Genomic DNA, 19530 nt, shown 5'->3' with positions numbered 1-19530 from the left:
TACTGAAAAGTGTATTAAAATAGTTTGTTTGACAAGGGAGCAAAGTCACTGATGTCACCATTTCAAATAATAATTCGCTTTATTATTTTGAAATGACCACATTCTTAGAAGTACCTATGCTAATGTTTATAATAAAAGAGGTCAAGACAAGACCAAAAGAGAATTTTGTGACGTTATCTGGGTAAAGAGACATTGTCGATGGCGCTTACGGCGTTATGGACGATGTTCGTGTACAAATACGACGCCGCGGGACGTAAGCGCCATCGACAATAAGGTCCCTTGACCCAGATAACGTCACATTTAACAATGGCCCGTATTTTTTTGTCAGCTCATCATCAAATGCTTTGAACACATTTCAAGTGCCGTTTGTGTTTCAGGTGGGCTTCTTAAGCCAAATATGTCTGCCGTGTTACACGATACTGGCAGCTCTGTTCCCAAACACCAAACCTATGGTGGACATGGTCTCGGCTAACCTGGAGCAATGGAAGTCGAGGGCAAAAGAGATTGAGAAGACCAAAGAGGAATGAGTGAAGTAGAATGTGCAAGAAACATTGGTGTATAAGTGAGAACGTACTTGGGTTGATCAATAATACCCTGAAGGTCTGAAGGTCAAAGTAAAGTGAAGTGTGTTCTTTGGATTGAAAAGATGGCAAATAAGTGAAAACGTACTTTGGTTGGTCAATAGGATCCTGTAGGTCCAAGTGAAGTATAGATAAAGTATTTTTGTACTAAAACTACGCTGAATTAGTGAGAACATACTTGGGTTGATCAATAAGACACTGTAGATGTGGAAGTTCAAGCAAAGTGTGGATTATATTTGGACTGACAAGAACCATAAGTGATAACTTCGGCCGAATAATAATAACCTGAAGGTCAAAGTAAAGTGTGGATTACCTTTGGACTAAAAAGATGGTGAATAAGTGAAAACATACTTGGGTCGTTCAATAAGAACCTGTAGGTGAGTAAGTCAAAGCAAAGTGTGGATTATCTATGGATTGAAAAGATAGTGGATACGTGAGAACGTACTAGGGTCTGTCAAATAAAAGACAAAAAGACTAAAAGTATGGTGAATGAGCGCGAACACACTTGGGCCGATCAGTAAGGCCCTGTAGGTGTGCAAGTTAAAACAAAGTGTAGATTTGGGCAACATCTCAAGTCCATTAAAAAAACTGTACATTATCTTTGGACTGAAAAGATAGTGAATAAGTGAGCATGTACTTGGGTCGATCACTAAGTCCTTGTAGTGAATTGAAGTGTAGATAAAGTATCTTTGGTCTAAAAGATGGTCATTAAGTGAGAACATACTTGGGCCGATCAATAAGTCCCTACCCTATAGGTGAGTACCTGTGTCACAGCAAAGTGTAAATTATCTTTGGCCTAAAAATATGGTGAATAAGTGAGACCATTCTTGGGTTGATCAATAGGACCCTATAGGTGTGTAGGTCAAAGCAAAGGACAGATTATCTTTGGACTGAGAAGTTGGTTAATATGTGAGAACATACTCAGGTTAGCCACAACTAGAGACCGGATTTCGAGTAGCGATTTAAATATTAATATGGATATGACTTGCATATTTTCTTTTTACACAAAAAAATGTAAGTACCTATCGGAACATAAAAATAAAACCCTTTTTGGTTCTTTTGTGAATATTGGGCAAAGATTATGATGATAATAAATAAAAAAAAATGTTTGTTAATTTTTTTAATAGTTTAGTTCCTTTTCTTTATTATTTCGTTTGAGAATTGCACACATCTATTACGACTCAAAAAATAGAAAAATGAAAATAATTCGCTTCCTTTACACAAACTCCTTTATTTAGAATAAAATACTTTTCTTTAGTTTTTCTGTAGCTGTTGCAAAAATAATATTAATTTAATCGAATTATTCAGCGAACTTTGCGGTGTGTGATGTAATAGGTAATAATAGATTGTAAGACCTTATTATAAAATAAACCACATGACATGTATTTAAAAAAGGCACTAGTCATATCCATATTAAAAATCGCTACCTGAGATCCGCTCTCTAGCCACAACTTATTTTAAGGTTAAGTCAATCAAGTAGCAAAGTGTTAAAAGCTATAGTCAATAGTCTTACTTTTAAAATCTATTTACTATTACGAAAAAAATATTAAAAATGAAAAAAATAATACATTGACGTGTTGATCGTTATATGTATAAACTGGTATAATGAGCTTATTTTAGAAAGTAATTAGTATTAAAAAAATGGACTTGTATCTGTGAAATTTCATTAAAAACTGAATAATAATATATATATAACTATAATACTAAACTAGTTTAGTCATATAGTTATATGACATGATTCAGTTTAGTGAAATGATTGTAGGCAGGAGTGCGGCGGTGCGGCGGAGGTATAGTTATAACCCTAGGGATATAATTATATGCCGTAACATAGCTAAACGAAAGCGATTCCTTACCATCTTACTAGGAATATAATTATAATACGTTACTAGTTCAGTTATATAATTATATCACTGGATTAAACTTAGTCTAGGGATATAATTATAATACGTCTCTAGTTAAGTAATATAGTTATATTACAGGATTAAGTTCAGTAGTATAATTGTAGCAGTGTAGTGCTGCAAATTGCACTATTTGCGATAGTAAATATCATGTTTATCTTAGATTAAATTAAAACTGCCATCGCACAAATCCAAATGCAGATACAATTTAAAAAATGAATAAATCCGATATTATGAAAAGAACCGGGAGCACCGGTTCCTAAATTTTTGTCTCGGTTCTTTCGCCACCATAAAGCTTGGATTCGTTTGTTTAGTAACCAAACCTTGTGTACACATGACGAGCTGTGACGAGTCTGAGTCCCGTTTGCCCGATAAATACTGTGTAATAATGTAATGTCTGTTATAAATCTTTGTTGTCTTTTGTATAAGTACTTTCTTTTTTGCTATTTTTTTATTATTATTGTATTCTTAAATTGTTACTTTTCATAATTGTTTTCACCGAATGGCCTCATCGAAAGACCAGCGCTGGAAGTCGCCAGCAACATGCTGAGATGAGACCATTTCGTGGCACTTTTCTCTCTTAGCCTTTTGTGTGGATGTATGATTATTTGTTTGTGTGTCGGTAATTTTTGTGTAAGTATATTGTTATCGTCGTTGTTAAGTGCTTACGAATAAAAATATTTCTATACTATTCTATTCTACATAAATATATGGGTGTTTATAACGTAGGTATGCATAATATACCTAAACATATTCTGAATTATATTATTATAGTTGCATTTAAAATATTTGAATGTAATAGATGCGTAAATATGTGTTTTTTTATCCATATTTTTTGAATATGTATCTTATTTTTACCTCAAATGTCAATTTATAATTAGGTATATATAAGTATACAATATACATCTAACCTTTACTGATGATGATAATTTTTACAAATTATTCCTCTTATTTAATTAAAGAAAACATCGTGAGAAAACCGGACTAATTCCAATAAGGTCTAGTTACCCTTCGGGTTGGAAGGTCAGATGGCAGTCGCTTTCGTAAAAACTAGTGCCTACGCCAAATCTTGGGATTAGTTGTCAAAGAGGACCCCAAGCTCCCATGAGCCGTAGCAAATACCGGGATAACGCAAAGAGGATGATGATGATGATGATTCCTCTAATTTAATTGTGTTCTTATTAGGCTAGGTATTTTATTAAATTAGGTCTGTTAGGCCTATTTATGCCTGCATTAAATTTACACGCTGTATAAATAGCTTCAGAACTGGTCAATTAGAAACTATCTACATATGTCTTAAATTTAATCAAGTTTAAAAAAATCATTAAATATTTACATAATTATATAAATTAATTAACAAATAAAATTATTCACTGTTTTAGATAGGTACATCAGTATCTATTATATTATCTACTAGCTTTTGCTCGCGGCTTCGCTCGAGTTGGAAAGAGACAAAAAGTAGCCGATGTCACTCTCCATCCCTTCAACTATCTCCACTTAAAAAATCACGTCAATTCGTCGCTCCGTTTTGCCGTGAAAGACGGACAAACAAACAGACACACACACTTTCCCATTTATAATATTAGTATGGATTATCTAATTAATCCTTATTCATTCATTCAAAAATCGCATCTACAAAACTACAGGTTTTGTATAGCTTCCTGGCAGGCAATTATGGTCGCGCGATAAATGATAAAACATCTGGCCGTCTCTATCACACTTAATAATAGTGCGATAGGGACGGCCTGATATTTTATCGTCTATCGCGCGACCATGCTACCCGTGCAGCACGGGAAGCATGGTCGCGCGATAGACGATAAAATATCAGGCCGTCCCTATCGCACTTACAAATAGTGCGATAGGGACGGCCTGCTATTTTATCGTCTATCGCGCGACCATGCTTCCCGTGCTGTTGATAATTCAGCAGATAGGAATCATGGTCGCGCGATAAATGATAAAACATCAGACCGTCCCTATCGCACTTACATATAGTGCAATAGGGACGGTCCGATATTTTATCGTTTATACGTCGCGACGGCCCGCCTGAGGTAAGCGGTCACCGTAACCTACCTGCTATAATAAATTCATTATTAGAAATACATCCCTTTTGCTGTGTTAAGTACACAGCAAAAAGGAATGTACAAGTTCTAAGGAGGGTTCGGGTTGCCGACGACTCAAAGGACAATAGACGGAACAAGTTAGTTCCGTAAGTCCTTATGTCATTAATGAATTAGAACACAAGACGTGTCATCTATCTCGCGGCGACCATAATTGCCTACCTGTACTATAATAAATTCATTTTAGAAAACTTCCAACTGATATGTATGCTTATACAATTATACGACCGGTCTGGCCTAGCGCGTAGTGACCCTGCCTGCTACGCCGCGGTTCTGGGTTCGAATCCCGGTAAAGGCATTTATTTGTGTGATGAACACAGATATTTGTTCCTGAGTCATGGATGTTTTCTATGTAGGTATTTAAGTATTTGTATCCATACTAATATTATAAATGGGAAAGTGTGTGTGTCTGTTTGTTTGTCCGTATTTTACGGCAAAACGGACCGACAAATTGACGTGATATTTTAAGTGTAGATATTTGAAGTGATGGAGAGTGACATAGGCTACTTTTTGTCTCTTTCTAACGCGAGCGAAGCCGCGGGCAACAGCTAGTATTATATATATCGTTGTGAGAGTTCCTGCAACACAAACCTTCTTGAGCTTACCGTGGGACTCAGTCAATGTGTGTATGTGTAAGAATGTCCTATGATATTTTTTTATTTTATTTATACGTCTCGGTATCGATGGGAGGACAGTGTGGTGGCGGATCTGCGTCGGCTTCAAGTCAGTGACTGGCAAGAGGCTGCGCAGGATCGGGTCAGGTGGGACAGGCGATCTCTCGTTTCGGAGGCCAAGATTCACTTTGGATCACTGAACCAAAATAGTTAGTTACAATATTTATACGTCTACTACATTATTAAGGTATACTACGCAAAATGACTAGTGTAATACTTTTGCTACCTATACCGCTATCTGACGGTATAGAACGCAAAATGCCTAGAATATATTTATTCGTTTACTGCGGGACTCCTATTATTCTGTGCAGATTAGCCTTCGGCCATTTGAAGACTAACGAACCCCTACATATATTATACACCGTGGGTCCGAATAAACAGAAAGATTTTGACCACTTTAGAGACTATAATGTCATATAAACTTTTCTGGATATCGCCTAGTTTCAGTCTTCTTACCAATTCAAAAAAAATCGATAACTCAGTACAAAAGACCTTTTGAAAGGCGTTGTTGCCATTATGGAGAATTAGTCTCACTATCCTCATTGATATATAGATGTCAAAAAGTGAGAAGTGAAACGTTTCAAAAATTAGGTTTATAGAACAAAAAACGTTAAAAGTCAGTTTTATGAATAACGTTTACTTTTTATGTGAAAATACATTCAAAAATAGTAAAAAAAAAAATTAAGAAATTTTTTTTTTCTAAAAATGAAAAAAATCATAAAACATTTTTCGTTTGTTTTATATCAAAATGCGTGGTTAAAATCTTTCGGGTTGTTCAGGCCCTCGGTATATATTCATATTCATATTCATATTCATTTATTTCGTAAATGCACAGATACATTACACGTCAACAGTTACAGTTCATATATTAAAATTTAGAATAATAATTAAACTTTAAATTTTGAATTGAATTTAAGAGATCATAATACAATATAAATGTGGTAATATATAAAAAAGTGGTCATTACGTGTTCTAGACCGTCCGAGATCGACTGAACAGCAGTTTATAAACTTTAGAACTAAATAATAATAGTATTAATAACTTTATGAAATACCTACATGTTTCATAAATCACGTAAAACTATCGCTTGATCGCTTCTTCTTTAGTGTATGGTATCTATTTCAGTTCACGTAAAACTAAACTCTGTCAAACAAGTCTGTCAGTAAATAAGAACAAAGAAAACTATAGGTATCCTTTTCTCTAGCAGCCTAAAGGAAAGGATGCATATAGTTTTCTTTGTTCTTATTTACTGACAGACTTGTTTGATAGAGTATAGTTCCACAATGTTGCTCCATCAACTTCGGCTAATATTTTAGCAATTTTCAACCTGCGTTTTTGACATTTTAGCGCAGTACAGAAAAAAGACTGAACGTTTTCCATACTGTCAGTCATGGTAATTATATTGCAAATTACGTTGAGCATTTCAACACTGCCCATTAGAATTAACAGCATTTGGTCAATTAAACTCATTAAAATACTGCCAATTAAAAAATATGACATGATATGATGGCTTTGCTCAGCGTTTGAAAACTCGAAAATCCGCGTTTACTGGGACCTAAGACTAAGCAAGATCGAAATTTTAGCGAAATCATTAGAGCGGTTTCCGAGATCGCCGGTATAAATATAAAATAAATATACAAGAATTGCACCGTTAGCAAGAATTTGTGAGTATTTGTCTCAATAAAATCGAATAAAATATCAGTCTGTATAAAAACGTGTCGAATTAATAATTAACCACTATGCATAATTAAAACTAAAAACAAAAAACTGGACCGATATTCATCAAACATGGCTAAGAACACTTCCGACTAATTTAGCTTTAAAAAAAAAAACTAAATCTAAATCGGTTCATCCTATCGCAAGTTATGATGTCATAGACAGAGACATAGACAGATAGACACGGATAGACAGACAATGTAAAACTTATTACAACACCCCGTCGTATTACTTTAGTCATGGTAATAGGCTAGTTTCCTACTAGTCAAATCTGCTTCTTTTTAAGAACTGTCAAAACGATTTGCTAATATGGAATTACTATGAAATACTGAGGAGTGACGTCACGGTCAATTCATTTACTTTATATCTTTCTCTTTGACTTTTTAAATAGAAATTATGTTTAAACATAACTACTGTCCATAGTTTTCTACTAATTATGTGATGCTTTATTTCGTATTTTAAATGTAGGAAACTAGCCTATTAGATTGTAAACATCATTAAGGGTCACTTGCACCACCGAAAATGGAGGGTTAACCCGAGGTTAACCCTCCATTATATATGGAATTTGACAGTTGACAGCCCACTAAACTTGAGTTAAGCGGGTGGTGAGAGTGGCCCTAAACTAAACACCGAACTTACTGCCGATTATAATTAAGAGTATTAGATCAATAAAATTATATAAATTCATTAAACTGCCAATTTCAAAATATTATGACCGTTTTCACTATTCTAACCGTAATTATAATATTATAATAATAATAAAAATGTTTTCCGGTATATTTTTGGTGTATCCGATATTCGACTCTTTTAAAAAGGAGACTATAAAAACGTGTTCACTTAATTAAAAAAAACACGGTGTATAGTCATTGTACTCGGATCGCAAATATCATAACTCTAAAACACTGCCGTTTAGAATTAACTTCATCAAGTTAAATTGAACTAATTAAACTGCCAATTACATTAAATAACGATAATAAATAAATATAAAAATAAAGATATGTTCCGGTTGTGGAAACCATAAAGTATTTAACACTGTCAGACTGTCAGTGTCCCATTTTCGGCGCTTAAAGCATAAACAGGGCGTATAAAGTGCGCTATTACAGCGTGTTTATAACCGGCAATATTTAAGGACATCATACAGCGGACACTGAACTAATAAGGATAAAAAAAAAATACCTTAATTTGAATCGACATTTTCGTAAATTTTCACAAATTATGGACACAAAGCACAAGGCAATGCAATATAGTGAAAAATCGCTCGATTAACTCGTCCCGCGAGTAGCGTTAGAGATTTCTTGAGTCAAAATGAAAGGGGTAATCTTTGAGTGAGTAAAAGGTAAAATATTAAAGATAAAAGACATATTTATTTGTGCCATTCACAATACGTAAGTACATACATGTACTATCGAACCGACTGAATCATGACCTACTTGGCAGATAATTCATTTGAAACTTTCAAACTTATAAGGTTTATCCCTTACGTCGTTTCAAATACGAACTAAATTTTATACATGTCAGTGTCTAATAGAATGGTAACAAGTTCGCCACCAAATACCCATCTTCAAGCGAATTTCGATCTAAGTACTTACATTTAGACGGTTTGGCAAAATTAGCTTGGTGGGTAATGATTCAGTTAGTTCGATAGTACCTACATATTTGATGTTTCTACTATTTTTTACATAGCCGGCCCATATCCAGAAAATATTGCCAGTTATAAAAATTGCACTCTATATAAGATATAATTTTTGATAACCCTAAATAGCCGAATGGGATAGTGTTCTACATTCAAAAGACAATACGCTTCGAATCTGAATCGCTGCCAAACTTTGCTATTGTCACAGAATATATTGTAATACTTAGTACAAGTACAGAAGGCTCACTCCTTTGATTTTCACAAAATGCCGCCATTCTAAATTCTTACCTACATTAACAAAGGGACCGCACGCGAGCAGCAGACATTGAATTCTATTTAGCTGCGCGAAGGTAGTCACCACTGAATGGGCCGCGAACTCGCGGCAGCCGGCATGTACTTATAGCTTGTAATTATAGAATGGCGGAGTGAGCCGCTCTGCTATACTTAGGCTACTTGACCCTTTTTTAAAGTCTGTCTTATATGATAAAGTACTGTCCAATCAACCGAAATAAAATATTACCATATTTTATAATGACTTAAAAACAGCAAAAATAATATTTTAAGTCTACTTTTACGTAATCAGGCGAAAACAACACAGTCATGTTAATCTATAGATTATCTATGCATCAGGTCATTCTATTCGAAAACAACATTTTCTGACTTTTTAAGTATGAAGGCATAAAGTTCAATATGTCAGTGATTGTTTTGACGTGCAGTAAGGTTCGAATTCAATGACGTCACTACATCGCTGACAGCGTTTTCGGTTGCCAAAATAAATAAATAGTTACACACATTTTAAATCAAAAATATTTACGTAGTCATATCATACATTTCTAATACCCAAAATCTATAAATAGTGTTTTTTTATGTCAAATACTATAGAAGACAATCATTTATTGTGCCAAATTCGATATGAGTCTAGTAGCCTATTGTATATGATGTGATGAGTTTCTTTTCCGCACTATTTATTGTATATTCAGACTACTATTATATACATTATACATAGTATAATTCGTATTATACTTATAATTATATAAGCTTTACCATGTTTAACTATATCAATGTTCATAAATGTCCTAGAAATGCTCTACAATAAAGTGTTCAGTGTCAATTCGTAGTTTTATTATTTATTTTTATTTATTTAACGCCTGTGTAGGCACAGATAAGTGATAAAATTGAAAGCATAATACGCCGACTGATGAGCAGTGGGCCGATTTGTGAGTCTCACGCGTTCGAATTCAGAAAATTGTCACTGAAAATAATAAGCAAGTCACCGTTTTCAACCGGTATTTTAGTGACAAAATCCCGTATGCGAAATTCAAAAATCGCCCTGCTGGGGGCCGATTTTTGAGTCTCACTGTCACTAAAATACCGGTTGAAAACGATGAATTGCTTATTATTTTCAGTGACAATTTTCTGAATTCGAACGCGTGAGACTCAAAAATTGGCCCCTTGTTCCTAAAAACCACGTCGGCAAATTTTAATTGATCCTATTCTGTTACCAACATTTAGTTAATATAAGTCGACTTTCATAAGGTATATACAGGATAATTGTTATAGAATATATAGATACCAGCCGGCGTACCATGCTGCCAATTTTATCACTTATCCACGTGGATAAGACATCTGTCACTCTCACACTGACATACTTGCTAAAGCGTGACGGATGCTTTATCCACGTGGATAAGTGATAAAATTGGCAGCATGATACGCCGGCTGAGAACCTTAATGACGAAATAAAACTTACAAAAATTGGTTGTCGGTAAAGTCGGTTTACAGACGAGACGGTAGTTTGACGTCACAACGTCAAACATTACAGTAGTAGGTATTGATAGATTAAACAATGAGATTTGCGGAACGGGACAATAGGGATGACGACTACGTAAAAAAAGGCATTCTGTTTAGTCCGTCAGTTAGATCGTCCAAAAATACTGAATACATATTTTTCGCTTTTTTAATTCATGAAAAAGTACAAAGATCAAAGAGAGAGATCAAAGACAGAGCATTAAAGTTCCGGAGAGGCTTGTGACGTCACTACTAAGTAAAAGTTGTACCTAGGCGTGACGTCACGCGAAACTTCAACGCACTGTACCGTCGTCATTTTTCGTTTACGAGAAAAAAAATATACGTGTCTAACTGAAGGACTAATTAGTTTCTTTTAGTCGTCTCGCCTATTGGCTTGCGGAACGGGACAATTATGTCAATTTTTTTGTGTGTGCAGCCCGTTGTAACGAGTTATTAGACGTTGTCACGTTAAAAACTTCAATTCATCAAATAAATCTCGGTAACAAAATACGAATATAAACAAATGATTTAACTTTTTCCTTAATTTTTGTACAATTTTTTTGAGAACTGCTGTGATACGATTTCAGAGGACACTGGTTCGATAAAGAAATGGTCGACATAAAATATATTTTTTATTTTATACTACATCGGTGCCAACAGCTATACGGCCCTACTATAATGTTATTTATTTTTAAGCTGGTAAGTCATAATATAAAACTAATGGTATTTCGACTAAAAAATAACAAACTTTTACGCCTTAATTCTACTACATAATTTCATTTCTTTCTACCTCGGAGACAACTGTGCTATGATGAAAACGCCAGGCGTCAAATTAATGTAGAAAAGAAAAAAACCTTTTTAATAACTGAAATGTAATATTGAAAGGGTAACAATATACATTACATTCTCTTAATTAAGTGTGTCGCCTCCTTTTACTATGTTCGTGCCTTTGATATCGTAGATACTTATGAAAAACCTAGAACAAAGAAAAACATAGAATTTGATTATTTTTCCACACAAACGTGGACCACCGCAATTGGCACAACTCGGACATTGGCTATCAAATATATGAAAGAGGCGCGTTCCTACGCACACAGTCGAAGCTCGTGTCGGTGAACGCGTACCATGCTAAGTATGAGTGAGATTTGACAGGTCGACTGTTCGCGTTGTGGACAGGCGGTAACTGTGAGGTAAACGAGAGGGGGTGGGCGGCGCTTTCAGCGGGGAGCGGGAGTGGCCATACTGTACGATAGTACTCTTTATTATACTGTGCTATAGGTTGAACTTGTAATACAACTTAAAAGGTCAGAACCCTTTTCGCTCTTTAGAAACCTGTATGCTCCATTTTTTAAAGAACGCCTTATTTAGTCCTCATCATCAGGCGACTGCCAGATAACTTTAGTAAGGGATGCCTCCCAGCTGGGAGCGATATCCTGGCCATTTTGTTTTTTGTAACATGGGTATTTTTTACGCGATTCATACTCAGAATCGCGAGCTCTTTCGATCCTGATAGGAGAAAAAAAATGTTCCAAGATTTCCATATATTTTTAAAACCTTCCATTCCGTTACCGCTATACAAAATGTATGAAAATATGGTAACGGAATGGGAAAAAACCTTGGGTCACTTTTTTCTCCTATTAGGATTGAAAAAGCTCGCGATTCTGAGGGGTGGACAACTTTGAAAAAAATGGTTTTCATATATTTGATCACCAGTGTCCGAGGTGTACCTATATATAAGGTCCTAATTTATTAGATGCAGATATTTTTACAGCTGATAGTACTCGGTCTCTGGAGTATATTAAACCGTGAAACATTATAGCTTTTACGATGTTTTTTTGGAGAAAACGGAAAAACAAATTTGCTACGTAAAAACACCCTGTTTATGTGATTATTAAATGAGAACTCATTGAACAGATTCTAGTACCTCTTTAACGTACCACTTAACTGTAACTGGCCACTTCAATGACATGTGCAGTTTTCCCGCCGAACCTTTACGACATTTACAACAAACAATTGTTGATATGACAGACAGTGTTATTGTGACATGTGATAATGCACATGATGATTTTTTTTTAGACGAAATTATAATTAATTTTTTTGTTAGGAAAATGAAATCAAAAAAGTTACATGAAAAGATTTCTTAATTTATATTTAAAGTTAATTATTTTAATGTAAAGTATCATGTGTTAAAATATCTGCAACTAATAAATTAGGACCTTATATACACAATTTGAGAAGTCTCCTGTGAACGATAGCAGCTATCGTTCACAGGAGACTTCTGATCTGATGAGCAGGGACTGCTAGCTGCTAGCAGTCCCTGCTCATCAGATCAGTTATTATATGGCGCTCTTTGAAAAAAAAAGAAATACTGTGAAGGTTACTAAAGGACCGACAGCTCCTTTTAGTGCGTTTTCACATTATCCGATCCGATATCGGATGTCGGACCGATATCCCATACATTACAGGCGCCATCTTGGATTTTTTCTATTGAAATCCTTCCGACATCCGATATCGGATCGGATAATGTGAAAACGGCCTTAGGATGTATCCCAAGTTCCTGCTGCACGAATGTTGACAGCCTCTCGTCCGATCATCCGGTTGTCCTCCGGTTCGACGTGCCCTATGGACTCTAGCGTGGAATATCGCTCCCGGTTGAGAGGCATCCCTTATGAAAGTTTTCTGGTAGTTGCTTATGATGAGTACTGTAGGCGACGGAACTACAAACCCCCGTGCTGCGCGCGTGCTGGCAGCCTGGCCGGTACGGATGCCGCTGCCAGCGCGTCTTTTGTTTTTCTACAGATTTTTTCTCAGAATTCTGTCATGTCAATGAGCGACAAATGTTCTATTTCGCACATTTTGTAAATATTTGTGTAAATAGCCAGTTTTTGTGTATATATTCTTGTGTTTTCCTTGTGTGTGATGTGTACATAATTGTATTATACTGTACAGTCAAATATTTTACGCGTTTTATTCACCACCGGCGGCCCTGCAGCTTACAAGGACTAAAAAAGGCGTTCTTCAAAAAAAGGAGGGTACTTACAGTTTTTTCACCTTTTAGGATATGTTTCAAGATTTCCAAGCATTTATATACAATTTCTATGAAGAATAACTGACAGTCCCTGATAATGATGACACAGTATGTTTAAAAAAAAACCGGCCAAGAGCGTGTCGGGCCACGCTCAGTGTAGGGTTCCGTAGTTTTTCGTATTTTTCTCAAAAACTACTGAACCTATCAAGTTCAAAACAATTTTCCTAGAAAGTCTTTACAAAGTTCTACTTTGGTGATTTTTTTCATATTTTTTAAACATATGGTTCAAAAGTTAGAGGGGGGGGACGCACTTTTTTTTCCTATAAGAGCGATTATTTCCGAAACTATTAATATTATCAAAAAATGATTTTAGTAAACCCTTATTCATTTTTAAATACCTATCCAACAATATATCACACGTTGGGGTTGGAATGAAAAAAAATATCAGCCCCCACTTTGCATGTAGGGGGGGTACCCTAATAAAACATTTTTTCCCATTTTTTATTTTTGCACTTTGTTGGCGTGATTAATATACATATTGGTACCAAATTTCAGCTTTCTAGTGCTTACGGTTACTGAGATTATCCGCGGACGGACGGACGGACGGACGGGACGGACGGACGGACAGACAGACATGGCGAAACTATAAGGGTTCCTAGTTGACTACGGAACCCTAAAAAGTGGTGCATAATTTTCTAAAGACCTAACAGGATTTCGTCAGCTTTTAGAATGTATTCCAAGTTCCACATATACACATTTTGAGTAGTCTCCTATAAAAGATATCTGGCTGTCGCTGATGAGAAGTTAGAATATGGCGTTCTTTGAAAAAAAGATTCTGAATATTAGACTTATATTGATCGGGATATAGACCGTGATTACCTTTTTGATTTTTATAGAGCTCCCGATATTTCGACCAGTGGTAACGATGAAAGTGAACGCCGCCGACGCGCGCGAAAGGGTAGATAGCGCGCAGTCTACGCAACTTTGATCCACCCGCCTTCGTCAGTTTTCTGTGATCATTATGCACGCAACTGCGTCGAAATCAAAAAGGTAATCACGGTCTATATCCCGGTCAATATAAGTCTAATGAAAATAACCGTGAATTATTCAAAACTCTTATTCTGAATATTTCTAAAGGACCAACAGCTCCTCTCACCTTTTAGGATGTATCCCAAGTTCCTGCTGCACGAATGTTGACAGCTCTTGTCCGATCATCCGGTTGTCCTCCGGTTCGACATGCCCTATGGACTCTAGCGTGGATATCGCTCCCGGCTGCGAGGAATCCCCTGCGAAGGACAGTTGACAATCTCCTACTATCACGCAGGAGAATTTCTGGAATATGATAAAACTAGCGTAAATTATCAGTACTGCTACTTGTCAATAGATGTCGCGACGAACAAAAAGTCTAATTCACCTCTCACCGCTCACCAATTTTTAGCTAATATTACAATAGTTATTTGTTATACAAGGGGGCAAAGTTGTATTTTAACGCCGAGTGTGGAATTGAAAAACGAACAAGTGAAAGGATTCTATAGTCATCAGAATAGAATCCTATCAGAATAATCAAGAATAGAATCCTGAACATGCAAGTTTTTTACAACACGAGAAGTAAAATACATTTGCACCCGAGTGTAACACAAAACTTTTCCCCTCACTATAGCGAGGAAACTACAACGCACACAATGCGTTTATCACTGCTTCCAGTAGTTCCACGGGTGGTAAATCATCTTTATTACTAGATTCACCTACTTTTATCAATTTTAAAGCAGTTAATGTGACTTTATTCAAGGTCAAATTACTTTATTCACTAGTGGATAAAATGCGTTTTTACCCGCTGGTATTAAAGGACAAAACACGTGTTTCCGAGCTAGTGAGGGGAAAAAGTATTAATCAGTACTCTGTTTTCAATTCCTTCTGCTTCTGGCAGACGAGACACAGTTGCCACCTAGTATCGAGTAGTGGTACTGATAATTCACGCCAGTTGACGCCACGCGTGATTGACGTGTGATTGTCGCTAGATGTCACTTAACTATGCCTATACAAATAACCCGCATTTACTGATGTATAGAGTTACAACTCATCCCTTACTTATAGCTCTATGGTACAGATGGTGCTTTTTGCCCGCACTAGTGCACAAAGAAGTTCATTCCTCTTTCAGGTCGAACCTTCGAAATGGAAAAAAAAATGTCGTGCGAAAAGGAAATTCGTAACTCGTGTCGATTTAAAACGTAATGAGATCTATAATAGCCATTGTAGGTAAGTAAATTGAGTTCTCAAAATTATCCTTACAAATGTTCTTTTTTTTTTTGGGGGATAGAGTGAGTTTGGTTTCCATTATGTAAGTGTTAAATCCATACTATACTAATTACTAATATACTAATATTAATATTATAAATGGGAAATTGTGTGTGTCTGTTTGTTTGTCCGTCTTTCACGGCAAAACGGAGCGACGAATTGACGTGATTTTTTAAGTGGAGATAGTTGAAGGGATGGAGAGTGACATAGGCTACTTTTTGTCTCTTTCTAACACGAGCGAAGCCGCGGGCAAAAGCTAGTAAATAATAAAATATTTTCATAATATTGTCATCCGGTTCAAATAAGTATTCATCTTGTTCGGATTCGAACCTACGCAAAAATGATTCAAATTCTTCCAAGATTTACGAACACTTAATTTCTAAGGGTATTGCCTAAGTATTCGTTTTTACATACATACATACAATCACGCCTGTATCCCATTAAGGGGTAGGCAGAGCACATGAAACTACTAAAGCTTCAGTGCCACTCTTGGCAAATAAGGGGTTGAAAAAAAAAACGAAAACTGTGGCATTGCAGTGACAGGTTGCCAGCCTCTCGCCTACGCCACAATTTAACCCATATCCCATAGTCGCCTTCTACGACACCCACGGGAAGAAAAGGGGGGGTGAAATTCTTAACCCGTCACCACACAGGCACAGCCAGCAGTCGTTTTTACCTTCCGTAAATGAATGGATAATTGGATATGGAAAACGGATGACAGTAAAATATTATGATGACATGGAGCTGATCTGATGATGGAAGAAGAACTTATTAGCTATAGGTACGTATAGAAACTCTGTGATGAAACAACGCAACGTAATTGTGTGTTTATAGGATGTCTGGGATCTATACAATATACTAGCTTTCTTGCCCGCGATTTCGCTCGTACTAAATTTGAAAATTGCGGAATGCTCCATAAAAACTTCCACCCCCCATTTTAGGAAAGTAGGGAGTTAGAAAGAGACAAAAAGTAGCCTATGTCACTCTCCATCCCTTCACCTATCTCTACTTAAAAAATCAAGTCAATCCGTCGCTCAGTTTTGCCGTGAAAGACGGGCAAACAAACAGACACACACACTTTCCCATTTATAATATTTATATATATATATATATATATTAGTATGGATATCAGAAGTCAGAATGAGGTGCGCTATTTTTGCAAACGAAACATCTCCTTGGAACCTGCACTAGGGGGGGGGGCGTTCAAAACTAACACAGTAACAGTCAACAATAATAAAAACATGTAAGGTACAACGGGGCAAATCTCAACTAGGGGGCAAAAATGTAACTGGTCCATTTTTCCATGTTTTACAATGTTTGCATTATTAAATAGAGTGTCCGCCGGTTATTATATATGGTAGGCGTGTTCGGTGGATACATGTAGAACTCAAAATCATGGTGTAATAATGGAAAAAATGGATTAGTTACCATTGCCCCCCAGTCGAGATTTGTCCCGCCGTACCTTAGCAAAGATTACATCATTGCCATAAACTTATTTATGAAGGAAGTAAAAACAGTACATACCTCAACGTCTTTCCTCACAACTTTTGCCAGCACAGGCATGATTTTATTCACGAAATCCGTAGGGATTTTACTACTAGGAATATTAGTTAAGATCCTAAGGCACGGCATTTTGTACAACTTGTTTGTGACCACTGAGATGTTTGACGGAAAGTATATAAATAACATTGATAACGGTGTCGTTGTTATCTGTGGTTTCAGAGGTTATGTAACTTATCAGTAACATTACCGCGAGTTTGATATTGACAAAGACCTTTACAGGGGACAGCGGAATCACATTTTTTCCATACTAAATTGAACCTTATCACTGAGACAGAAAGGTGATCGTATCAGACTAGCGAAGGTCCACATGAGAGGGCATTGTTTGGGCTGGTGTCCCTCTCGCACGTGTGGCCAGTGTTAATGAGGTTACCATAGTATTTTTATCTATATATTACCTGACTTTATAACTTCTTATATTATTTTAGTTTTATATTCAAACTAGGGTTTCGATGTATTTCAAAGAATTGGAAAATAATGAATTATTTTGATGCCAATAAATCAAAGATTTGTATAATTAAAAAATACGTTCAAATGGGTATTAGTAGATTAGGTAGTAACTTTGAAAATTGACTGGTATCCCCAAATGTATGACAGTGATGACGTCACTGAATAATGTTGACATTGTCAGTAAGTGCGAGAGGGACACCAGCCCAAACAATGACCTCTCATGTGGACACACTTTTTGACCTAACTACACAATCTAGTTTAATAATCCTAAATCTATGGATATTGACTTCTTTAGTGTGTGCATCTCTTGTACAGTCAACCAATTGGAACCCTAAGCCACTCTACAACAATTAAGAACTTATTAGTACTAGTTAAATAAAGCGTAGGTATTTGTCGTTTTGCGGGCAAGTGAAGGATCTGTTACGTTAGTAACTTATTATAGGGAACTTGACTGTAGTTAAAATAATAGTTATTTGTTATACAAGGGGGCAAAGTTGTATTTTAACTATGTGGAATTGAAAAACGAGCAAGTGAGGTTCTATAGTTGAACCACGAGCGAACGGACGTCCGATAGAATCTGAACTTGGATGTTTTTTCCGTGAAGTAAAATACATTGGTCGCGAGTGTCGCGGTCGTTTCCCCTCACGACGGAAACGTACAACCAAAAAATGCGTTTATCATGCTTCCAGTAGTTAAGGTGGTAAATCATCTTTATTAGATTACTCTTTTAAATTTTAAAGCGTAGTTAATTTGACTTTTTCGGGCAAGTTAAGGACTAGTGGATAAAATGCGTTTTTACCCGCTTATTATTAGGACAAAACACGTGTTTCCGAGCTAGTAGTTAAAATAAAATATTTTATACCATGCACGAAATAAAACATCAGATAATTATAAGATAAACATGGACAGAAGTTAATTTTGAAATCTAATTTCTATTTAATAAGTCAGGTAGAAATATATAAAGTAACTGAGTTGACCGTTACGTCACTCAATTCAATTTCATATAAATTTCATATTAGCAACACGTTCAAATTCGTTTTGACAGTTCTTAAAAAGAAGCTGATTTGACTCGGAGGCAAGTAGCCTATTCTTATTAATAATCTGTGCTACCGGAATTACTATTTTCTTTTTTTGTATAGTAGGTTAATCTAAATATAGTTTCTTTTGTTGAATTTAGAGATACCAATTCACTTTCGATCTTATTTAAATACACTAAAAAGGCGCAACTGCTAAGTTACTCAATATAAAATAAACTCTGTGGCTACTGCAATATACTTGACATTTTAATGAATAGTTGCTGTCAGTTAAGACGTTTAGAGATGAGATCAAGGCGTGTTGGTTCACATGCTTGGAGTTCTAAGTTCAAATCCGTGAGGTACAAAGAATAACTAAACAGAAGTTCAAAATCCTAGGGTCGATACAGACGCTGTAATCACAGATTTTGTATAGGTAAACCATAGGTTAAGCAAACGCTTTGCGCAGTCGTGGGCCAACTTTTTTTTAGGGGCCAACGATACAGGACGGGCCAATTCTCCATACAAACGCTCGATACTATTTCCTCCCTGGTTTTTGAATATAGAGCAATGATTTTTTTAACACAGATTAATATTATTTTTATCTGTTTCGGACCGCTTTCATTTTTTTATATTATTATTTTTAAAGACGCTAGAGCCCATCAAAAATTTTCAAAAACGGCCTAAATGATTATGGCGCAAAAAACGGTGTGGTATTCAAAATTGGCAACAATTAGCCAAAAAACTAAACGGTTCGACACAGATAATTTCATTGTTAAT

General features: G+C 35.9%; 2 protein-coding genes across 2 annotated transcripts in view; one reads left to right on the top strand and one right to left on the bottom strand.

Moving 5' to 3' along the window:
* Positions 1-566, top strand: part of LOC125240513 (probable 3',5'-cyclic phosphodiesterase pde-5) — a 52899-nt gene extending 52333 nt beyond the window's left edge. Inside the window, 1 exon segment of the mRNA XM_048148405.1 lies at positions 378-566. Within this exon segment, the coding sequence (XP_048004362.1) occupies positions 378-566 (189 nt within the window).
* A 10693-nt stretch (positions 567-11259) lies between these two features.
* On the bottom strand, positions 11260-17406 carry LOC125241549 (macrophage migration inhibitory factor homolog). Its single transcript, XM_048150082.1, has 3 exons — positions 17252-17406; positions 14589-14764; positions 11260-11380 (listed from the first exon to the last, which is right to left on the bottom strand). Exons 1-3 carry the CDS (start codon positions 17357-17359, stop codon positions 11314-11316), a joined length of 351 nt encoding a protein of 116 aa, XP_048006039.1. The 5' UTR covers positions 17360-17406; the 3' UTR covers positions 11260-11313.
* Between the last annotated feature and the right edge of the window lie 2124 nt (positions 17407-19530).

Source organism: Leguminivora glycinivorella, chromosome Z, assembly GCF_023078275.1.
Source record: "Leguminivora glycinivorella isolate SPB_JAAS2020 chromosome Z, LegGlyc_1.1, whole genome shotgun sequence".
NCBI classification, from domain to species: domain Eukaryota; kingdom Metazoa; phylum Arthropoda; class Insecta; order Lepidoptera; family Tortricidae; genus Leguminivora; species Leguminivora glycinivorella.
This window is presented reverse-complemented; position numbering and strand designations above follow the sequence as displayed.